The 23,850-nt window shown below is 56.8% G+C and overlaps 1 protein-coding gene across 21 annotated transcripts in view; it reads left to right on the top strand.

Annotated features, from left to right (window-relative positions):
* The window catches only part of MICAL3 (microtubule associated monooxygenase, calponin and LIM domain containing 3), a 196,777-nt gene that overhangs the window by 155,656 nt on the left and 17,271 nt on the right, over positions 1 to 23,850 (top strand). For 17 of the 21 annotated variants that reach the window (XM_073789266.1, XM_073789264.1, XM_073789265.1 and 14 more), the window contains 5 exons: positions 461 to 571; positions 2,487 to 2,643; positions 15,651 to 15,750; positions 15,907 to 15,980; positions 16,054 to 18,643. In XM_073789266.1, the coding sequence (XP_073645367.1) occupies positions 461 to 571; positions 2,487 to 2,643; positions 15,651 to 15,750; positions 15,907 to 15,980; positions 16,054 to 16,238 (627 nt within the window). In that variant the 3' untranslated portion in view covers positions 16,239 to 18,643. Of the gene's footprint in view, positions 1 to 460; positions 572 to 2,486; positions 2,644 to 6,838; positions 6,890 to 15,650; positions 15,751 to 15,906; positions 15,981 to 16,053; positions 18,644 to 23,850 lie in introns of those variants that run through there. The other 4 variants (XM_073789286.1, XM_073789268.1, XM_073789267.1 and 1 more) reach the window with 3 other exon arrangements.

The raw sequence follows: 23,850 nt of genomic DNA, 5'->3' as shown, positions 1-23,850 counted from the left end.
AGAAGCACCCTGTTGCCTTCAGGCGTGGCTTCTTCAAAGAACCTTGCCAGTAGTGCTCATCTGAAAAAGGTGGCTTTTGATACTAAACCAAAAAGTAGCAGGATCCTGGGTTTTCTTTTTCCTTTCCCTGTGTGCCCCCTACAAGCAAGAGGCTTGGGGGAAACATTTGATCAACATGTTTACCCCCACTGTCTTAAAGAAGAGCAGATGTCCTTACATGGGAAACTGGTGATCTCAGCAGTAAAGGCGCCCCACCCTCCTGTCCTAACTGCCCAGCAGTCATTGTGCAGCCAGCCTCCTGTCCCTGCCCCATGGGAGCGTCTCCCATGGATCTCCAGGTGCCCCCTGGCCCGTGGAGCTCCTGCCAGGCTGAGGGTCTGGGCGTCTGCGCGCACCTCGCCCCCGCCTGCCCTGCGGCCTCCGTGACCCTGACTGAATAAACCCCTATCGTCCCCTGCAGCCGAGGACTTACACGGAGGAGGAGCTGAACACCAAGCTGACCCGGCGTGTGCAGAAAGCAGCCCGGAGGCAGGCCAAGCAGGAGGAGCTGAAGCGGCTGCACCGCGCCCAGGTGAGCCGCTGGGAGTCCGCACCCACAGGAGGGCGGGAGAGGAGGCGAGCAGGGCCGCCACTCGTGCAACTGCAGAAACCTCGCGGGGGGCGCTGGCTGGGGGAGAGGGAGGGGCCCGGCTTTGAGTCTCCTAGACCCTAGCTCTGGAAGAACCACTGTAAAGCCAGCTCCTGCGTTTGTCAGAGCTGTTAGCAAGAGGCAGCTGTGACTGGCTGGCCTCCGACGCGCCTGGGATTTAGAGGTTGGAGCTGTCCTCAGGGTCCCAGGCCTTTCAGTTTTTTTTGTTTGTTTGTTTGTTTTTTTGCGGTATGTGGGCCTCTCACTGTTGTGGCCTCTCCTGTTGCGGAGCACAGGCTTCCGAGGCACAGGCTCAGCGGCCATGGCTCACGGGCCCAGCCGCTCCGCGGCATGTGGGATCTTCCCGGACCGGGGCACGAACCCGCGATCCCTGCATCAGCAGGCAGGCTCTCAACCACTGCGCCACCAGGGAAGCCCTCATCATTACTTCTTTTAAGTGAGGAACTCTTCTACTACAGGTCCTTCCAAGGACCCATCAATCCTCTGAGGATATTTTTTTAAGCTGGAAAATGCCAAAGTCTAGCTTTCCCACATCTACTTCAGTCCCATACTTATTGTAAAAAGACAAGCCCAGTCCAAAGCAGGAAAGGAAAAAAAAGGATGACTGCTATCAGAAAGGTAGATTGCTTACTGTACCACGTCCCACAGTGACGTCTATCACAGTGCCTGTAAGGTTCAGTTGTACTCCAGGAACCAGTTTATATGACCGTCTCCAGATCTGTGAGTTCCCAAGGACAAGGACCATGCCATATCTTATTCCCGGCATTAAAGCGGTCAAGATATGAAGGAACAAAACGAACCACTTTTAAAAAGCCACTATTCTCTTCTCCCTCTTTTTTTTTTTTTTTTTTTTTTGCGGTACGTGGGCCTCTCACTGTTGTGGCCTCTCCCGTTGCGGAGCACAGGCTTCCGACACACAGGCTCAGTGGCCATGGCTCACGGGCCCAGCTGCTCCACAGCATGTGGGATCTTCCCGGACCGGGGCACGAACCCGTGTCCCCCGCATCGGCAGGTGGACTCTCAACCACTGCGCCACCAGGAAAGCCCCCAGATTTTTTTTTTTAACAAAAAATAATTTTTAACGCAAAGTATTAAATGATACCTAAATACAATGTGGTTTTTTAATGAAATCGTATGTATATAGCTGTGTTCATAAAGATTCGGACAATAATCAAAAGCTCTACAGCAGCAAGAAACATGAACAGCAAATCCATTCCCAGCGAAGAGATTCCTTTGGTTTTCCAAAACCAGCTTTCTCGTCCTTTCCCCGGACGTTACTCTGGATCTGCGTTCCCTGCATGACCGGATCCCTGGATTTTATTTCATTTTCTGTGTGAAGATATGTCCCTGCCGCTGCTTCGGGGTGGGAGGTCGTCCCGGGTGTCAATCATCCCCGAGAAGCCTCACTCCGTGCAGAGTGGAGCCATGTTTTCTCATTGAGGTAGAGTTGGTTTACGATGTTGTGCTAATCTCTGCTGTACAGCGAAGTGATTCAGTTATCTACGTGTATGCATTCCTTTTATACTCTTTTCCATGATGGCTTATCCCAGGAGATTGGCTGTGATTCTCTGTGCTGTACACCAGGACCTTGGTGTTCATCCATCCTACGTCTAATAGTTTACAGCCACTAACCCCAAACTCCCGGTCCCTCACCCCAACCCCTGACCCCAGCAAGCGCAAGTCTGCGCTGGGCAGTTTTAATCTTGTCGAAGCAGGATCTGTTTGAGACTCTCAAGAGCCCCGCTGGGGTGTTTGCACCCTCGTGTGCTCGTGCCGCGCTCTGGGCACCCGCCCGCTTCGCCCTTCTCCCTCCTTCACGCTGTCATGTCGCCCGCAGATCATCCAGCGGCAGCTGGAGCAGGTGGAGGAGAAGCAGCGCCAGCTGGAGGAGAGGGGCGTCGCCGTGGAGAAGGCGCTGCGTGGGGAAGCAGGTACCAGCTGGGTTCCTGGTGGACAGGGGATCCCTGAGGAATGCCCACCCAGCCCCGCGGGAGGTTAGTTCCTGTCCTGCCCCTGGGAGTCAGCTAGTCTCCAGCAGGATTCTCTCTCTGGTCCCCTCGTCACTGAGAGCCGGGGCTTCTGTTAAGCAAAGGAGGAGAAAGGCCCATGCATCTCAGGGCTGGCCGTCCCCTCGGCCCACCATCTGCTGCTGACGCCCTGGGCCTCCTCTCTCCTCCCTCCCCCCCATCTTTTCCTTGAGAAGACAGTGACTGGAACGGGGCAGGCTGTGCACAAGGAACCATCACAGAACTGCTCGTGCAGGCCACCCCCGCCCCCGCCCCGACGGGTGGAGCTGGTGCCCCGGGTGGACCAGGCTCTGTCCTGGAGGCTGGGCACTCAGGGCAGAGCCCAAGCAGAGCAGACCCTGGGAAGTGGCTGTGAGGGCCATGTGCTGGTAACTGCCCTTCCTGGGGCAGAGCCATGGGGGCAGTGCAGTCACACCACTGTCCCCAGAGCCTGTGGGTGGGCCCAGCACAGTGGGGCTTGGAGAGCAAAGAGGTGCCGAGGGCCCAGGAGGCCCTCTTGGTTCAGGACCTTGAAACCACTGGATCAGCCCCAGCTGTAGCCCCAACCCAGGCACAAGCGATTCCTCCCTGCCTTCCCAAGTCCCCGAATCTGGAGCTTCCATCCCTTTGTAGAGAGCACGGGTCTCCAGGGTCAGCACTAGAGTCGTGGGACCAGGGATGAGGACAGGTGGTGACGTGGCTTTCCTTGGGAAGGGGGGCGGGTCCTCTGGGCTTTGGGCTGAGGGTAAACTGAAGGTGAATCAGGAGGAGGCAGCCACGAATGCGGCCTGTCGCTGCCTCTGATCTTGCTGGAAGACTGACCAGTGGTTGGCCTCCGAGTGAGCGGCTGGTGTCGGGATGCGTTCGTGGGGTTCTGGAGGACTGGGGTCAGGCACAGAGGAGGTGTCTCCCGTCCTGACCCTTCACGGCCACGGAATGCAGCTAGCAGTGGACTCAGGGTGACCTTCAGGTGAAGACAGGACACGAGGCAGGAAGATGAGGCTGTGATGTCTTGTGCCTGATGCTGGACTCACTGTGCCACCAGATGAAATGTGAGAACTTGACTCCGGAGGCGAGCCAGCCCCTGTGCCCGGGAGCGGGGACTCAGTTTCACCCGGCAGGGCCCCCGCCCTGCGTGCCCTGACCCGGCCTCCTCTGTCAAACGTGACCACCTGGATGGAGCAGCCCTGCAAGCAGTGGGAACGGGGACCCGCGGGCCCTGCCCTCTCTGCTCTCTCTGCTTGCAGAAGATGCCAGGAGGAGCCTGGACCCTCAGATTCCTCCTGCCGAGGTGGAGAGGGGCCACAGTTTGCGTAAGTGCCCCTGTGCCCCACAGGGCTCTGAGGTTCAGATGCACACCCAGCGCTGATGGTTCCGCCTGGCATTCAGATGTCTGTCAGCTGCCCTGCGGTTTGTCCATGGTGGCCCCTCGGCATTTCCACAGCAGGCTGCATTCCTCAGTCTGCTGCCTGCCAAGGGGCCAGAGAAAAGGGACCACTGAAGATTGACCTGGGATTTTGCTGAAATTCCGCTTACTAGTTGTTTACATAATTACCTTTTTGTAAACACATACAACCAGAATTTCGTCTAAGTCAGTGGTTTTCAAACTTTTTTAAAAAGCAGCAGAACGCTTTTTTACAAGACAAATTATGAGTTCAAGTTTAACTCAAAAAAAAAATTACTCTTAAATGTTAATAAACACAATTTGAAAATGCAGGTTGTGGAGAGCTGCAGGGTTAATACCCTCCATGTCCAGTCCAGCCCTGGACGTAGGGTGGGCACCTGATGCGCAGAGGTGGGGGCAGGTCGTATACAGCCATGGGAATCTCAGGACATGCACAGTGAGAACGGTCTGGGTGTCTGCAGCTGAAAGTCGGAGTTGCTCTCTCAGTGGAATCACTACAGATCCAACTGCAGTTCAGATTCTTTATGAAGAAGAGATCAGATAAATACTCCCAAACATACAGTGAACCCAGAACCAGATGTGCTATGTGTTGTGGCACCTGGAGGGCCACCCTGGCACCTGGAGGACCACCCTGGCACCTGGAGGACCTCCCTGCACCTGGAGGACCACCTTGGCACCTGGAGGACCACCTTGGCACCTGGAGGATCACTCTGCACCTGGAGGACCACCCTGCACCTGGAGGACCACCCTGGCAGGACACTCCGAGAGTGAGACCCTGCTAGCAGGCCAGGATTGAAGTTGATGAATGAAGTGTCATTTTCCCACGCGTCACAGGCAGGGCAGACACTCGCACACAGAGGGCAGAAGAAGCCTGGTCCTGGGGCCTCACAGAAGCAAGTTTACCTGCAGCACAGATTAACATGTTGATGGGCTTCAGTGGGTTACACATTGGCGGATCAAGGATTCGAACATGGTGTGTCCTGTTTAAGTTTTTTTTTTTTTTATTTTTTTTATTTTTTACTTTTGGCTGTGTTGGGTCTTTGTTGCTGCGCGCAGGCTTTCTGTAGTTGCGGCGAGCGGGGCTACCCTTCGTTGCAGTGCGCGGGCTTCTCATTGCTGTGGTCTCTCTTGCGGAGCACAGGCTCTAGGCACGCAGGCTTCAATACTTGTGGCTCATGGGCTCTAGATCACAGGCTCAGTAGTTGTGGCGCACGGGCTTAGTTGCTCCGCGACATGTGGGATTTTCCCGGGCCAGGGATGGAACCTGTGTCCCCTGCATTGGCAGGAGGATTCTTAACCACTGCACCACGAGGGAAGCCATGTTTAAGTTTTTTTATGAGTTAAAAGTAGTTGTGAATCGGGTATTTGGGAGACCCCAGAACAGCACTTGAAGAGCCGGAAGCTTCCAGAGAGCAGGTTGAAACCACAGTTGTGGTCAAGAGTCTGCTAAGCTTCCCAGAACTTCTGTCCAAATACACGTCTCCTGTTTCAAAGACGGGCTGTGGTACCTCCGTTGGGAGATTCCCACAATGCATTTGGAAACACTCGACACAGGAACCCAGTACTTCGCTTTTCTTCTTTTAAGCACATCACTTCCTAGGCTCCCTCTTGGCAGAAGCCCCTGGGTCTCTGCTCCCACCTGGCAGAGGTCGTCTTTGAGGCTCAGCTGTGCCTTCTCTTGGGCTTCTGTGTCCCATGCCTCCTGCTCGTCTGCTTGCTCGCAGCCGAGCCTTTGAGGAGGCCACTCGGGCTGAGTAGTGCTGGTCAGCTCCTTCCCTGAACTGGCCATTCGGTCTCACCCGATGGGCTCTCTGAGGGGTCAGACTGGTGGCCTAGCTGCCTTCCAGAGAAGGCTCGCGTAGTTCTGAGTCTCACGTATATCCGCACAGCAAGTTTAGCTTCAGAGCCTTGGATAAGACGGAGACTCGTGAGGTTTCTGGTCTGGGGCAGCTGGGAAGCCCTCTTTGTCTCTGGAACCCACTGGATCAGCCTCAGTCTGCTTTCCGGTGTGTGTGTTTTGGAAGGAGGAGCCCTCGTGTGGAACCAGAGGCTGCCAGGACCAGCTGTCAGACTGTGGGTTGTGGAGGAAAAGGTAGCGAACCGCAGCCGACTCTACTCTGCGTGCGTTACGGTCCTGGGGGCCGCCCTCGCTCACAGCGCCTGTGTCGGGGTCCTGGGGTATGATGAACAAGAATACGTTGCCGCCCGTTGCCTGCTCTTAGGGGGGCTGGAGACCTTGGGGGCCTGAACGCAGAAGAAACAGGGCCTCCTTTATCTCAGACCGTCCAGCAGAAGTGCTTCTGCTTCTGGTGGGGTCGGTGTGGACAGGGCAAGCTGAGGGCTGGTTCCTGACACAGCTTTTTTAGGGTGTTCACGTTTCGCCTTCAGCCCCTCAGCCTGGGGCTTCTCATATTTAGAAATTAAGGAGGTTCGTAGCCTTTGATCTGCCCTTGAGTTTTTTAAAATCTGAGATGAGGTTGAGTCCCAGCAGGATTCCCAACCAAGCCAAGGCTTCTGTCCTGGCCGATCGCTTTCTGTCAGTGCAGTCACCTGTGGTTTTCTGTGACCGCCCCTCGCACCCAGAGGTCTGTGGCTACAGTGTGCACGTGGGGGGGCGGGGGGGCACCCGGGGGGACACATGCTTTCCAGCTGCCACCTGTCCCCCTCCTGCTACGTCTCTGGGTGTTTCTTATGCTTCACGCCGTTCATTGCTCGAGGCTCGGGGGGACCAGAGGGTTATCTGATGCAGTAACTCTCTTCACCGATTCCTTGTTGTAGACTATTGGGGAGAGTCTTATTACACTGACCTCATCGACTTGCGTCTGGGTGGTATGTATGCAGCCCTGTTGCTGAACTAACCCTGCTGATGCCCCCTCCCCCGCACCTGCTCACAAACAGCAAGAAGTCATCCCGCTAACCAGCAGGTGGCAAAAGCACAGGCCCTTTTCCAGCTCCAAGGGAGCAATGCCCGACCTCCCCCTGCCCGTATGTGCTCCAGGGGGAAACCTGAGATAGCTTTTGCTGCCCGGGGTTATTTTAATGTTTTATAAATAAAAGTTCACCTACCCCAGCCTGTCAACCTCAAATCTTCACTCTGGTCCCACTAATATCGTTGGGTTGTTTGACGGTAGGAACACACACGACACACTCAACACGCACGCATACACACACACTCTACCATGACCTCCCCTCGAAGCACATCCCTCCCACTCCCCCCGGAGAGCTCACTGCCAACCACACTGGGGAACCAAACACACAGAGAGCTCGGCCTCCACTGTCTCCATCAGGGCGTGCTCAGGCACCCCCTGAGAGGTCCAGGTGCCTGGGAGTGGTGTCACGGTGATTTCTGCCCAGATTCACCAGACTTGAGGCTGTGTTGACCGATGCCTCTGAGAATGTACCCCCCTTCTTGCTCTGTCCAGGGACCTACTTTGCAGCTCTTTTCAACAAAGACAGGAGAAGTCCCAGGCAGTGGCCCTCGTGTATGGTCCCTGGAGTGGCAGCATTGGCACCACCCCTTGGGGGCCTGTTAGAAGTGCAGGTTCTCAGGCCCCACCCCAGACCTTCTGAGTCGGGAACCCTGGAGGTGAGGCCTGGTTACCTGTTTTAACAAACCTTCCAGGCCGTTCCCATGCCTTCTAAAGTGGAACCTCCATCTCAAAGAAACTCAGTGTGTTTGCCGTCTTGCATACAAAGCTCACCATTTGTGTCGGATCAGAGAAACAACCAAGGCCTGAGTCTCACCTCTAGACCTTGGGCACCTTTCCGCCTGGAAGGCTGCCCTCGTATCAGGAGCCAAGGCTCCTGGGGCCCAGTGCCTTCTTGGAGTCCGGAGTCCTGGGTCAGGCGGTGTCACCTCTTCATCTCCCCATGCAGGCTCCATGCCTGAAAGTGCTCTTGAGACAGACGAGGGGACAAAGGTCACTGTCTCTCATATTTTACTGTAATCCCATCCTTTTGAGAGTCACTTCTTGGCCCATTCATTTAAAAACCAAAGCATGATTCTGCTTGCGACTCAAGACAGAGCTCTGGTCTTAGAGAGGCTCTACCAGTAAGGAGGCTCCCAGCCTCCCGGCCTCCTTGGGGGTGGGCTGTCACTGGCCTCTGCTCTGCTTTCTCACCCCATGTCCACGGGTTCGCCCGTCTGCATGGCCCTCCAGGGCCCCGAGCTTCTGGTGTCAGGTGCTGCCACCTCGTGGCCATTGCTGCTGTAGAAGGGCTGATGCTTACACCCCGACTAACAGACCCCACCCCTGACTAACGTCCTGGGCTCCCTTCCCGCCGCTTCCCGACACCCCTGGGCAACGTTTATGTCGATTCCAAACGAATGTGACAAGTATTTTTTTGTTTAATTCAGAATCTACTGGGAAGAAGTATCGAACCCGTTTCTTTAAAATTACGTTCGCCCTTCCCTCCCAGCTCGAGTACTGTTGCCACACTGATTACCTCGTGTGGCTAGTTTTGTTTTCTTTGCTCCTGTTGGTTTGAGTGATAAGATGTTGCTGTTTCCATTTCTGTGTCCCTGGACTTCAGCTTCTAGCCTTCTGGGTTTAGAATTCCCACAAATTCCAGGGGAAAATGAAATAAATAGAAAAAGGAACTCAGTGTATCTCTGAATTGTGAACGCCTGCATTAAACACCTTATGACCCCTGCTGCCTGATTCACTTCCTGCTCTGTCAGTTCTCTGTGATTTCTGTGTAAAGTCCAGCCTCGGTGGGCTCTGCTCAGCACGCAGAGGCTGCTGCCCTCCCATAGGGTCTGGGAGGAGAACAGATGCCAGAATCAGCCCCCTTTTCAGTTCCTGATGCTGTTTCCTTCTTAGAATGCTTGGTAATCTCGTTATTTGGGGAAATTTTACCCTTTTGAAATTTGGAGCCCGAAGTGTAGAATCTGATTGCTTCTCTACTGTTGTATCCCCAAAGAGCCACAGGGAAACCCAGCACCAACCTTCCTTCCTGCGTGGGTAAGAGGAGGCCAGCCTCCAGATCCCCGCCCGGCCTCTGCCCACCACACAGACGTGCTTCCGTGGGGTCTTACAGTGGCTCTCAGCTAACCGTTAAAGTCACCAAAGCTGTTAAAAGCCTCTTTCTGAGCCACAGAGTATAAAGATCCCTTTTCACAAAGCTGAATCTTGTGATTTCAAAGGACCCATTAAAGGACAGAGGCAGCGTCCTCCCTGCCCAGCCACCAGTCTTGCTGCACTAGACCAAGGTAGGCAACTGGACAACTTCAGATAAAAACATCTCTTCTGGAGAACTTTAAATTAGAAATATATACACCTGGGGACTTCCCTGGCGGTCCATTGTTTAAGACTCTGTGCTTCCAATGCAGGGGGCGTGGGTTTGATCCCTGGTCGGGGAGCTAAGATCCCCCATGCAGCATGGTGTGACCAAAAAAAAAAATTAATTGAAATACATACACCTGATTTCTAGTTTTCCAAGACCTCACCTCATGATTTGTATGTCTCAAGGGGAAATTGAAAGAACATGAGTGGTTTAGAAACGTAGTGTAAAGGACTGGGGAGGGGCTTTCATTGTTGCTGTGAGTTGTGGTGGGAAGGCAGGGAAGCACGTCCCACCTGCCCACTCCCCCTTCCGAGCCTGCCTGTGCTGTTTGCCCCCCTTAGTTGATGCTGGCAGATTTTTGGCTGGTCTGTCGGTTTGAGCATTAGCCTGGCTCTGGTTTTGCTTTAGGAACTTTAAATCCTTGAGATTCCCCAGCATTCCTGTGTGTGTGCGTGTCCCAGCCTGTGTGTGTACACGTGTGTGTGTGTGTGTGTGTGTGTGTGTGTGTGTGTGTGTGTGTGTGTGTGTGTGTGTGTGTGTGTGTGTGTGTGTGTGTGTGTGTGTGTGTGTGTGTGTGTGTGTGTGTGTTGGAGCTCAGTTTTCACATGCATTTTTTTTCCCTTTGTTTTCCCCCAGTCTAGAGGTTTTTTCCATACTGAGTTTTTCTAACAAGGTATCTCCCCAGCTGTCTGTCTGTCTGCCGGGCCTGCCGGGCAGAGCCTTCCACCCTGTCAGATGCTGCATGCCGCCCTACGGCTTGCAAACCAGCCACTCTGTCTCCAGCTACCCTGACGTTCCCTGTAGTGGGGTGATTGGGTGGGAGGGAGGATGCAGTGCTGCAGGCAAAGCCTTTATGAGGAAGCAGGGGAGATGGAAATATATAGAAAGAACAAGTGGAGGGAGGTTGCCGCAGGACTGGTCGTGGCTGCCCACTGTTCCACAGCCTGCAGGGTCCTGGACCGGCCCCGGGCCACCAGAGAAGCAAGGCAGTCGCTGGAGAGCACCCGACTTAGGGAGACGAAACCTGGCTTCAGGCCCGCTTCACCGTGTCCCCAGCCCAGCCACTCGCCTTCTCTGGGCCTCTCCTTTAGGCGGGGCGCAGGCGGCTTGGTGGCCCTTCCAGGTCTGGCACCCGAGTGGGCTCTGTGTGTGACCCCTGTCCTCCAAGCTGTGTCCTTTTGTTGGGTTTGCCTGGAGCCTATGTCGGTCCTCTAGGAAGGGCCCTCTGTGCTGGGAACGGGAGAGTGAGGGTGGGTCTTAGTCGGGCTGCACACCTCAGATCCTCTGAGCCTCCGGTCCCTCCTTTGACGGCAGAGCTGCCGTGCCTGTCTGGCTGGGCAGCCCCCGGGGCCAGTGCAGGGGCCAGAGGAGGCCACACAGGTGCCCGTGGTTTGAATTCTGACGCACTGCCACGCTCACGTCACGCGTCCCTCTGGAATCCATGAGATGTGCCTGGCTGCACGATGATAATCTGCAGCTTTTCAAGTTCAGTGACACGTGTTGCTTGACCCGAAGTTGGGGAGGGTGGGTGCTGACGGCCACCCTGCAAGGCCGCACCTGGCACGCGGGCTCTGGGTACTCTGGGTGGCAGCTGGGGTCAGAGTGAGTGATGCACATGGACAGGAACCCATCTCCCCGATGTTATACAGTAACTAATGTCAACGACTTCTATTTGCCATGAGTGTGACGACCTCTCTGCCCTTACAGCTGGTGAACCAAACCTGTGTCTCTCATGTCTCCAAATGAGGCAAGAGACTAGCTCCAAACCAGCGTCTCTGTGTCTCCCTTGCACGCTCGTTTCAGGTTCAGGTCTGGGGTGGAACTCCCCTTGTTTGGCTGTTTTTTTCCTTCAGTTTCTTCTTTATAAAACAGTATTTATTGGGTGTTTTTTCTGATTATAAAGTATACATTATGGAAATAGCAGAGCGTGCAGGAAGGCTAAGGAAGAGAGTCACAACCTGCCCTTCATGGCCTCTGGCCATTTCACATCTGCTCTGCCTGTTGTCACGAGGGTGCTGTTCGCCTAATTTCTGTCCTGAGTCCTGTTCTGCGATCTCATGCCGTATTCTGTGCTGGAAGGGCGTCTGAGAATGTGGTCTGCATAAAAGGGGCTGAATGCTGCGTTCTGTGATGTCTAGAAGGGGAAGCACATTCTTACCTATGCTGCCGCACGTGCCTCCTTGTTTCGGATGCGTGTGGCTGTGTGTCATGTCCCTGTCCCTTGCTAACAGGCAGGGATGCTGTTCCACTTTCACTGCAGCCTGTTTGCATTTAACATCTATCCCAGGAAGCGTCAGAGGTGGGGACCCTGTAGTTTGTGGGCATATCCAGGTGTCCTGAGCACCAGCCTTTAGACAGAGAAGGTTGGATGTAGATGAGTTATAAGTTGGGGGTGTTTGTAAGAAAGGAGGGCTCGCGCCTGCCCCAGTGACCAGCTGGTCATGCCACTCGGAACTCTGGACGTGATTGCTGCACACGTACCACACACGCACAAACACACACAGCCTCTGCACACCCACCACACACACAGCCTCTGAAAACCCACCACACACACAGCCTCTGCACACCCACCTCACACACAGCCTCTGCACACCCACCCCCCCACATCCACTGCACACCCACCTCACACAGCATCTGCACACCCACCCCACGCACATAGCCTCTGCACAGCCACCACACACACAGCCTCTGCACACCCACCCCCCCACATCCACTGCACACCCACCTCACACAGCATCTGCACACCCACCACACACACAGCCTCTGCACACCCACCACACACACAGCCTCTAAAAACCCACCACACACACAGCCTCTGCACACCCACCCCCCCCACAGCCTCTGCACACCCACCACACACCCACCACACACCCACAGCCTCTGCACACCCACCACACACACAACCTCTGCACACACACCCCACACACAGCCTTTGCACACCCACCCCCCACACAGCCTCTGCACACCTACCACACACACAGCCTCTGCACACCCACCTCACACACAGCCTCTGCACACACACACAGCCTCTGCACACCCACCACACATACACAGCCTCTGCACACCCACCACACATACACAGCCTCTGAAAACCCACCACACACACAGCCTCTGCACACCCACCTCACACACACAGCCTCTGCACACCCACCACACACACAGCCTCTGGCCTTAGTCGTGAATTTTCACCCAATATCAGATTCATGCACAAAGCCCTGTGGAGAACACAGAGAAGAGCTTAAAAGAGAGAAAACATGGCAGGTGCACTCACCCCGTTGCTAACTAAAGGGCCTCTCAACCAACACGTGGCTGCTTGGCCCTTGTGTTCACCTAAACAGGCTTGTTTCTAATGGTCCAGGCCCTGCCTACCACGTGGGGCCATGGCTCCTGCGTGTGCCCTGTGGTTCTGTGATGGTCCCTTGCTGACGGTCCCTGCTCCTGAGAGCCCCAGGCCCCGAGTCTAGAGATGTCCTCTGCACGACTTCCCAGCTTTGTTTCTGTGAGTTTTTGGCGTGTCCTGTCGTGCAGTCCGCAGTGTGACAGCGTCCCCAGCTGTGGCGTCGACCCTCTGCGGAGAGGGAAGGGGCAGAGGAATAGGGGCGATCGGCTCTCCCTGGCTGTGCGGGGACAGAGATTTGGGCAGTGGGGACCGCCTCCGTGAGGACGCGCTGGACCAACGAGCCCTGGCTCAGAATCAGAGCATCACAGGTGTCGGCCCTGGAGGCCCATCAAAGACTGGGCGCTACCTCCATGGCAGGGAGCTCCTCTATGGGTTCAGTGCCCAGAGAGCCTCCCAGCCCTTAGATTCACCCACGTGGTAACATCTGAGAACTCTCACTCAGGCCTGGCTGTTCCACGGCAGCGGGCAGGCCTGCTGGCACTTTGGATGTTTTCACGGAGGGATCCCCAAACCCAAAAGGCCCCCAGATTGTCATCCCCAGCTCTCCCGCCCTCCCGGCAGGACCACAGGAGGAGGGAGCCCGCCCTCCCCAGGCCCGGGGCTGTTCCCGCTCAGTCTCTGTGCTGGATACAGGACTGAATTCATTTGTAGACGTGTTTCCCTCGCTTCTGCTTTTCCATTTCTTGTATTTTTTCTTTTCCTCCTGTTGTTCCTTTCTCACTTCGTTTGCTTTCTGTCCTCTGCTTGTTCTCACTTCTCCTCTCCCTCCCCCTCCACTTCCACCTCCCCCTCCTCTCTGTCCGTCTCGCCTCGTCCTCCTTATTTGGCCCTTTTTGAAGTTGAGCCCAGTGGCGGGACTCCACGACGTAGACCTCTCTCCTTCTGCCCTTGCTGTGTCCAGGAAGGTAAAGTAAACCCCAACCTTCTCCCCACCGCCTCTCGGGGGGCCGTAGCAACACTAGTCAAACAGGGACCCGAAACCCAGCTCTTTCTCCTTCTTCTTCTGGTACCTGGTAGCCCTGTTACAAACCCCCTGAGTATGTGGCAGTCCCTTACAAGGTACAGTATCCCTTCGACTGTCTCAGGGGGCTGGGGGGCGGGTGCAGGCAGGGAGCAGGTCCAGGTCTGGGGGCCTCAGGCTGCAGGCATCCACGGTTCCAGGCCACCACTCGTGGTCGGGCCTTTCAGCCTCCAGTCCCGCAGATAGAGGGACCGGGACGCGGGTGAGGAGCCCTGCCCCGTGTGGCAGTGATTTGTGCTGGTGACGTCGAGGAATACTGTCCTTACAAAGACTGTTCTGCACAGATGCCCCAGTTCCTTCCAAACCACTAAAAGCAGACTTCTCTGCCCTGTGTCTTGCTGAGTGTGTGTGTTTTAAGTTTGTCTGGTTTGCAGTCCCTTGTGGTGGTGATTGTCGTTGACAAGGCATGCGGGTGGGGCCGGGGAGTGTGACCACGGCTAACCCGCTAACCTTCCTCTGCTCTCCCCGGCGCTCGCTCACCGCTGACCACCACCAGCTGCGTCCACCTCGGCCGTCCCTCCGGAGCTGGGTCGAGCGCTTCAGGAGGCATCCTGGCGCCCAGAGAGCTTACCTGCCCCGGGCCCCGTGCTCCCCATACGCCCCGCGGGTGCCCTGTGCAGAGCCGCTCAGGAAGGAACGCACGGAGCTGGATGGGGGCTACCGGGCGGTCGGGAGTGCTCTGGCCCCGGTGCCCAGCACGCACTCCGCGTGCTGGGCCAGGACCCAGGACCCAGGACAGCGCAGTGCAGACGCGGCCCCTGCCCTCGCGTGTGGTGGGAGGTCGGGGTCCCCAAGAGCCACCCCGTGTGTTCCTGGGCTTGGTTTTACTGGGAGAGGACTTCTGACCAGTGACCCATAAAGCAGAGGCACTTGGAGAGACCTCCCCGTCCTGGCCTCTTAGCCCAGCCGTGGGTGGACTCGTGGGGCCCATGAACACCTGGAGTCCTTGGCAGAGATATTGGATGTGTTCACGTGCAGTTTTCCAGGAAGAGAGTCCCCAAGTTTCCTGAGACTGTCGAGTGGCTTGTAATCTGCAAACAGCGAAGAGCCACCGCAGTCTGGCTTCTGCGTCTGGACAGGACCCACTACGGCCGTGGGCTTCCTTGTGTCCCCTCCGGGGGGTGTGGCTCCTTGGAAAGGTCTCCTTCCCTCCTGCTGCGGCTGAGCCCGAGGGGGTCAGGCCGCTCCTGGTGGAGACGGGTGTCAGCTGAGTAGGGTGCAGGCAGCCGAGTGTGGGTGGCACCAGCCCCAGAAGCTGCTGCTGGGCTTGGATCAGAGCAGGGGGTTGGGGGGAGCCTGCGGTCTCCCTGCCCTGGTGAGAGTCCCCACACCTCCCAGGGACGTACTGCGTCTGCCATGCAGGGGTCGCGCAGCATCTGTCAGGAAGCTGCAAGTTGAGAGGCACCTCCCTGGTCAGGGTATCGGAAACGAGGAGGCCTCGGGGCAGTGACGCTGTGGAGGTGCCGTAGTGAGTGTCCCCGGAAAGGAGGGCCGAGCACCCTTTTAATCTCCATTTGCCTCTTCGTTAGACTGGCCTCAGAGCAGACCTAGTACCTAGCAAGTACCAAATACGTGCTAGATGAATGAAAAAGAGAAAAAAGGAGGGCAGAGCACCGAAAACATGCCAAGAGAAAGCAAGTGGCCGAGCAGGAGAGGTCCAGGCGAGCTGCCTCCAGTGGCTGGGGCGTGAGGCCGGCCGGAGGGACAGAGGAAGGTGCAGGCTGGGGACCCTTGGGGGTGGGCGTCCTCGTGCCCGAAGGCAGACTGGGCCTGGCCCAGGAGCGTCAGGCAGCGCCCTGCTGGGCTCTCTGCACACTTGCCCCGTTGCCGCGTCCGGGCTGGGGACAGCGGCACGGCCTGCCCGACACGCCCTCTCTCGGCAGGCATGGGCAAAAAGGACGACCCCAAGCTGATGCAGGAGTGGTTCAAGCTGGTGCAGGAGAAGAACGCCGTGGTGCGCTATGAGTCGGAGCTCATGATCTTGTGAGTGGCCTCGGGTCTGGGGGAGCCGAGGTGGGACGTGGGCGCAGGGCCCGTCGCAGCAGGAGCGCAGCCCCCTCCCAGTTTAGGGGGTGCGGAACTGTGCCACCCCTCACCAGTCACTGGCTCGTTTTCCCCCCAAATCCCCGGAAACCCCAGCGCCCGGGAGCTGGAGCTGGAGGACCGGCAGAGCCGGCTGCAGCAGGAGCTCCGCGAGCGGATGGCCATGGAAGGTAGGAGGGGTGGGGAGGCAGGTGCGGGCCGCTGCCTCTGGCGCTGGGGACTCACGTGTTTGGTTCTGCCCAGATCACCTGAAGACAGAGGAGGAGCTGTCGGAGGAGAAGAGGATCCTGAACGAGATGCTGGAGGTGGTGGAGCAGAGAGACGCCCTGGTGGCCCTGCTGGAGGAGCAGCGGCTCCGGGAGAAGGAGGAGGACAAGGACCTGGAGGCCGCCATGCTGTCCAAGGGCTTCAGCCTGAACTGGTCCTGAGCGCCGCCCGGCCCTGGCTGGTCTGTGCACCGTCCGACCCGGGCTGGCTGCTCCCAGACCACCCAGATCCGAGGTCGGAGTGGGCCTGCTGCCTCCTGGGAGTTTGCACTCAGACCTCCTCGTGGCTCTGAGAAGCAGTCAAGCGCCGAGCTGTGGGAGCCCCAGTGAAGACGGTGGTCCAGTAGCGCAGCCTCCTCGAAGAGGCCTCCCTGCCCTCCTGCTTCAGAGACGGGGAACGCGGATCCTGGGGGGACGCCTGGTCGGAGGGACGCTGCTCCGCCTCAATCCCCAGGCCCAGGGGGCCAGCGCAGACTTCATCCAGGGCTGAGGAGGCCCGCCCCGCGGCCCAGTGCCACACTCCAGGCCTCTCCTGGCTGTGGCCTGAGGCCTGAGGCTGCTGCATTTGCTTTTAATTCACAACACTGGAAGATACTGACTTCAGGGTCGGGCAGAGACCCTCTTCTGGCCCCGCCACAGGCCTGCGGCCTTGTCACGGGCTCCTCGTGGCGGGCGGGAGGCCTCGCCTCGTTCCTGGGTTTGCCCCGAACGAAGCTGACAGCCTGGGAGGCGTGGCCTCTTTGTCAATTAACTTATTTTTTTAATACTTGAAAAGAAGCAACTTCACTTTTATATCTTTACCAGGCCACTGATTGCTTGGCACCTGGGTAGGGGTGTGGAGGTGGGTCCCAGCTGACCGCGCTGTCACTCCATTCATTACTCTTCCATCGTGGGGCTGACCTGAACCCTCAGGTCAGCAAGACCCCCGTGTGGGCCCGGCGTGCAGCGCCCGTCCTCCTGTGCCCGGCCCCGGGCGTCCGTGTCTACACCGCTCGCTTGTCAAGTACGCGTTTGAGCTGCTGGAGGCCACGCCATGAGGCGCAGATGCCTCTTGGCCTCCCTGTTGGAATCCTGGCTCTGCAGAACCCATTTTTCCTCCGTTTTGGTGCCGAGATCTCACCTGCCACAGCACGTTTATTGAAGAAAGTTTTAGGCCGGCTGCACCAGCGCGTGGGACCCTGCTCAGCGAGGCCCAGATCCAGCCAGCTGGAGCTGCAGTGACGGCACACTGGGGGACTCCAGTTGGGGTCCCCCACACACACACGTGAGCTCCGGCCCAGCTCCAGCCCAGCACCTCTTCGTGGGGAGGCACTGGACAGGAAGCACCGTGGAGCCAGCTCGTGCCGTGGCTCAGCCAGAGGCCGGCAGTGTCCAGCCTGCAGAGCCACTGTTAGACTCTGCAGGGGCCGTGCTCGTCCACAGAGGAGCGAGGGCAGCGCCAGGCCAGTCCCGAGGCCCTCCAGCCGACTCCTGGTGGAGCGGGACTGCGTGCAGGGAAGAGAGGCCTCAGGGCAGGACAGGGGGCGTCCACACCGACCTTGGGACGTCCCTGGGGAACCACATCGTGCCTCAACTTGAACAGAGTCATTCTCACTGCAAAGGAGCAAAGAACTGTCTTTTTCTTCAGTCTGTCCCAAAGCTGCCGTCTGGAATCCAGGGCACGCGCTGCTCCAGCCCTCGCGGCTCTGACCTTCACCTCTTGCTTGATGAGGTAGAGCCTCCGTTTCTATTCTCGTTTCTTAGAAGGGGGAGTGGAGGGTGTTCTAGATCCATCCTCAAATCCCAGCCTTCCAATAAAATTGGGCTTGGGACAGGATTCATCGCCTGTGTGGCCTTTGCCTACCCTTCCTACCCACCGCCCCGGTGCACCGCAACTGCCAGGCCCGTCCCTCGAGCTTCTGCCCACCCAGGACGAGGACAAGTTTACAGAGTGGCCAGGAGGGACATGACACCCGCCGCTGCGGAAGCACACCGTGCCTGCAGGAACGAGGACGGCCTGGAGGCTGCAGAGAAGCTTGGAAATGCTCCCCACTCCCTCCCGCAGGGCTGCGACTTCAGGTTCTAGTAGAGCACTTCTGAAAGCTCCCGTTTTATAACCACTAGTTTGCAGGTTGTTGTGGTGCCCTGCTGACGGGCTGCATGCAGTGTTTCCCAGCTCTGGAAATGCACTCAGCTCCTGTCAAGTCCCTTGAAGGCAGGGCAGCAGGAAATCTCTCTCTGAAATGCCACGGCATGAGCAGGCCCAAGCCCGAGGCCTGTGCAGGGAGAGCCAGGTTCAGCTCCAGCAGGGCCAGGGCGGCAGCGCACCTCGCCTCAGTCCGAGGCCACCAGCGGCTCCACCTGGGGGTCCAGTCCTGCTCAGATGGCGTCTTGTGGCCTTTGCCCCGGGAGCTGTCCTCCAGCTGCTCTGACCAGCAGTGATAGACTATCCGCTATCTTTTCAAAGAGCAGAATTTTTTCAGTGGGGCAGAAAGTGGAGAGAGTTTAAAGAAAAGTTTAAAGGTGGTAACAACTGATCTACAAAGGGGAATGGGCCATTTTATGCGCAATAAAAGTTTTTAAAACAAGTACAGAGGGTATTCTTGGCATGAGCCAGGGCACGCTCTTTGGTGGGTTGGTGTCCACACGTGGCGGTACCTGTCAGTGTGTGTATGGGTTTGAGGAATACAACCTTTGTGCTTTCTCAGCCGACTTTATTTTTGTCCATGTTGTCCTGCTCTGGCCACCTGCTGACACCCGTTGAGAAAGTGTGTGTAACACCCAGGGTGTACGAGGCCGCCCTCCAAAGCAGCGCCAGGACCCTCCCGGAGAGATGCGCGTTCCGTGAAGTGTCTCCTCGTCAGGGTGACCCCGACGCCCTGGCAGCCCGGTGCTGTGGGCTCTGCAGCCTGCAGGCCTAAGTCGATGAGATGTATCCACCTCCCCAAGTACATTCAGAGCACAGGGTCTTGGGATCCCTGATGTTGCGGCCCCAGTGCCCTCCTCGTGCGCTGGCCGCGGGGCGTGTGGCTGGCCTCTGTCACCGTGGAGCTAATCCCAAAGGCACAGGGCTTCCCTCTGGGGTGGCAGCGGGCGGGGTCAGTGCCGGGCCAGCTGATTCCCAGAGCCTCCGGCACCACGTGCGCATCGGGTAGAAAAACAGAAGCAGCGTGGCCCTCGATTCCTCAAAGGAAGTCTGGGTCAGGGACTGTGCCTGGTGGGGGCAGTGGGGCTGGTACCATCTGTGCTGACCCCCTTTTGTTTCTCAGAGGGGCCCCTTGATCAGAGATGGAGACAGGCAGGGTTTGGCTGTGGTTCACAGGCACCCACGTGGTAGGAGGTGATGGTGGCTTCAGGCAGACAACTGAGGGAAGGCTGCCCCACAGCTGCCACCACTCGTCCAAGAACCCATGTCCGTGGCTCCAAAACCCCTCCTGAACCCTGATCCCCACGGTCCCAGAGTGGGAAATGGGAAGGACAGAACCGGCTGTTGCATTGCCCAGAAGACTCCCCGAGTGCGGCTCGGCGGGGAGGGAGGAAGCATCCTCGGGTGGGCCAGCGCCCACAGCGCACAGAGACCTCCAGTGCGGTGCCCAGGGGCCGGGGCTGCCGGGCTTGGCGGGGAGCGTTTTGTGGCAGCCCCACGCCCATGTCCCCTCTCTGAGGTGGCCTTGCAGCGTGGACTTCAGTGGGGCGGTGGAGAAGGCCCCTGATTCCAGGACAGACGTGGAGAGAGTGCCCGGGGTGCACACGTGCACACACGCTGCCCCTGCTGGCTGAGGGTCTCGGACCTCTCGGGGTTTCCAGTCACTAAGCCACTCAACAACCCGCTTCCGCCGCCTGCAGCGTGTCCAGGGCAGCGCGAGCCGGGGAGGCGCCTCGGCCCGCACCCGCGTCTGCCTCGGGCAGAGGGAGCAGCGGGACGGAGCGCGTGGGGGCAGAGAGGGGGTGGCCCAGGGGCGGAGGGTGTGGGGACTGGGGGCCCCGGGCGGTACTCACCTCTCTGCCTGTCCTTCGAGGTCCAGAGCCTCGGCTGTGTCTTGGTGGGAAAGCGCCTTGAAGGTTGGGAGCTGGTCCACCCCCGCCCAGGGCCAGACCTTTCTCCAGGGCTGGGGTGGCCCTCCCTACACGTCAGCCAACCTCCCGCAGCCTCCAAGCAAGTTACTGGGCCTCCCTGGCCTCCCAGACTGGCCCCTCTGAATGAACCTCGACCCACTGGGTTCTGTGGGGTGGGCGGGGAGCACAGAGGAGGAGCTTGGAGGGGCCTGGGTGCTGGAAAGAGCTCTCCCGGCCTCTGCTGGTCTGGCTCTTGGTCTAGAGCGGGGAGGGCCCATGGCCCCGCGGCCCAATTCCCACTGCACGCCTGGGACCCACAGCCCTCGGGATGTGAGATGTCAGCCCTCGCGAACTGGCTGTCAGTCTGCATCCTGTGGTGACGGGATGGGGTGGCCGGGATGGAGGAAGGCTGGACCCCACAAATCCCGAGCCAGCTGGGCGCCAGGAGGGAAGAAGTGGCGTCTGCGGCCGTGGAACCCTGACCCCTAGAGAAGGCTGGGGCGGGGGTGCTATGGGAGGTGGAGTGTGAGCCTAGCTGCCGCCCAGAGCCCCCATCCCGAAGGGATTTGTCTTGGGGAAGTCAGAGGCCTCACCTCCTCAGCTTGAGGGGACAGGTGCCCGTCGAAGCAGCAGCGACTGTGGGAGTCCCCTCGGAGCCCTGACCTCAGCCCTGCAGGCTCCAGGGCCCCTGGCTGGTCCAGCTCCACACAGGCCCCGCGGTGCAGGCAGCTCAGGAGGAGGACGGCGGCACGTCCCTGTGCCCCCTTCTTCCCCTTCCTGCCCCTTTAGAGCCCAGCTCCCTCTGCCCGGACCACCTCCCACACGCAGACCTCTGGCTCCCGGCTGCCCACATCATGGCTTGGTGTTTGTACACATTACAGATCAATCGCCAGTAGGTCTTAACATCCATCACCTCACATAGTTTTTTCCTGCAGTGAGAACTTTTAAGGTCTATTCTCTCAGCAACTTCCACATACACGACACAGCAGTGTTAACTACAGTCACCATGCTGAACATTTCATTCCCAGGACACATTTATTTTATAACTGGAAGTCTGTACCTTTCGACCCCCTTCACCCATTTCATCCACTCCCTGTCCCTGTCTCTGGGAGCCACGAATCTGCTCTGTGTCCGTTTTTCTTCCTTCCTCTCTCTCTCTCTCTCTCTCTCTCTCTCTCTCTCTCTCTATTTTTGGCTGTGTTGGGTCTTCGTTGCTGTGTGCGGCTTTTTCTAGTTGCAGAGCGGGGGCTACTCTTTGTTGTGGAGCACGGGCTCTAGGCAGGCAGACTCAGTACTTGCAGCACGCAGGCTCAGTAGTTGTGGCTCGTGGGCTCTAGAGCGCAGGCTCAGTAGTTGTGATGTACAGGCTTAGTTGCTCCGCGGCATGTGGGATCTTCCCGGACCAGAGCTCACACCCGTGTCCCCTGCATTGGCAGGTGGATTCTTAAGCACTGCGCCACCAGGGAAGTCCCCAGGTCTTGTTTTTGTTTGTAGATTCCACATATGAGATCATACAGTATTTGTTTTTCTCCGACTTATTTCACTAAGCCATAATGCCCTCAAGGTCCATCCACATTCTTGCAAAGAGCAGGAACTCCTATTTGTGGCTGAACAGTATTCCATTTATAGATACACACACACACCCCCCACACATGTGGCTCACATCTTCTTTATCCATTCATCAGCCAATGGACACTTAGGTTGTTTCCATGTCTTGGCTATGGTGAATAATATACTGCAGTGAACAGGAGGATGCAGGTATCTCTTCAAGATAGTGATTTCATTTTTTGGATAAATACCCAGAAGCAGAATTGCTAGATCATATAGTAGTTCTATTTTTAATTTTTTGAGGAACCCCCATAATGTTCTCCATAGTGGCTGCACCAGTTTACATTCTCACCAACAGTGCACAAGGGTTCCCTTTTGTCCACACCCTCACCACCAACACTTGTTATTTCTTACTTTTTGATAATAGCCATTCTAGCAGGTGTGGGTGATCTCACTGTGGTTTTGATCTGTATTTCCCTGATGATTAGTGATACTTAGCTTCTTTTCATGTGCCTGTTGGCCATTTGTATGTCTTCTTTGGAGAAATGTGCAAGTTCCTCTGCCCATTTTTCTAATCAATTTTTTTGCTTGTTTTTGCTGTTGAGTGGTGTGAGTTTATATATATATATATATATATATTGGCAGCTCCGCATAGCATGTGGGATCTTAGTTCCCCAACCAGGGATGGAACCCAGGCTCCATTGGAAGTGTGGAGTCTTAACCACTGGACCACCAGGGAAGTCCCTTTTATATATTTTGGATATTAATCCCTTATCAGATGTATGATTTACAAGTATCTTCTCCCATTCCATAGATGGCCTTTTTATTTTGTTAATGGTTTCCTTTTAAATTTGATGTAGTCCCACTTGTTTATTTTTGCTTTTGTTGCCTTTGCTTTTGGTGTGAAACCAAAAAAATGATTGCAAAGATTGATGTCAAAGAGCTTACTGCCTATGTTTTCTTCTAGGAGTTTTCTGGTTTCAGATCTTACATTCAAGTCTTTAATCCATTTTGAGTTGATATTTGTGTGTGGGGTAAGACAGTGGTTTCATCCTTTTGCATGTAGCTGTCCAGTGTTCCCATCACCATGATAGGGGTCACTGTAGGAGCGGCCAGCAGCCAGAAGCAGCAGTGAGAAACCTCAGGAAAAAGTAGAACCGAGGTCAGGCTCTGGCTCTGCTTAGCCGGCTACACCTCCCAGTCAGAACCACACTGCGGGACTTCCCTGGTGGTCCAGTGGTTGACTCAGTGCTTCCAATGTAGGGGTCGTGGGTTCGATCCCTGGTCGGGGAAATAAGGTACCGTGCAGTGCGGCCAAAACAAAAGAACAAAACGCACTGGGTTTTGTGTTCTGTTTTCATTGCCGAGACCATCATTCTGTTTGTCTATCTATGTATTTATTTTCTCATTTTTAACACATGGATGGATTATAAAGTCCACAGCATAGCAGAAGCTGCAAATTAGAACTGGGGGCTGGATCGGGGAGAAGGGACCTTGGGGGGCCTACTGGTGTGGGTCCCGCCTGGCCTAATGGGCAGTGGCTGGCACAGTGTTCAGGATGAGATCCCACTGCTCACCTAGCCTCCTGCCCTCCCGTGTCACCCACTCCGCACAGCGACATCCCCTGCGTGCAGAATGCCCTTCCCCTCTCGCCACATCTGGTCCCTTTCTGGCTTTCAGCTGCTAGTTTAGATGCCACCTTCTTAGACGACCCAGTCCCGCTGGCCACCCCGCTGGCCACTTGCCCTTACAGCACCCTGCTCAGCCTTCAGTGCGGCACCCACCTCCTGTTCACACGTTCATTCCACGCTGAGTGCCCCTGGGTACCGCGGCGAGAGAGTGACATTCCAGGGAGGGGACACCTTCCAACACACACACACAATTACGTCATATTTCAGGTGAAACGTGCTGGACAGAATGGAGCCAGGCCCAGGGAAGTGCAGGGACAGTGGCAGGATTCGAGCAGAGAGGGTGCAGAGCACGGAGGACTTCGTGGGCTATTGAAAAGGCCCCAGGAAACCCAAGAGGGTTTTCAAGAGTGGGGTAACAACACCTGACTTTTTTTTTTTTAACACCTGACATTTTACAGCAGGAGGGAAGATACTGGAGCCAAGGTGGCAGGGAGAGAGTGGTTAGGAGGCAGCTGCCCTGACGGGAGGAGGGGCAGCTTGGACCCTGCGCAGGTGGGAGC

The sequence above is a fragment of the Tursiops truncatus genome, chromosome 11 (assembly GCF_011762595.2).
Source record: "Tursiops truncatus isolate mTurTru1 chromosome 11, mTurTru1.mat.Y, whole genome shotgun sequence".
NCBI classification, from domain to species: Eukaryota; Metazoa; Chordata; class Mammalia; order Artiodactyla; family Delphinidae; genus Tursiops; species Tursiops truncatus.
The sequence above is the reverse complement of the archived record's forward strand: the minus strand, read 5'-3'. Positions and strand labels throughout refer to the sequence as shown.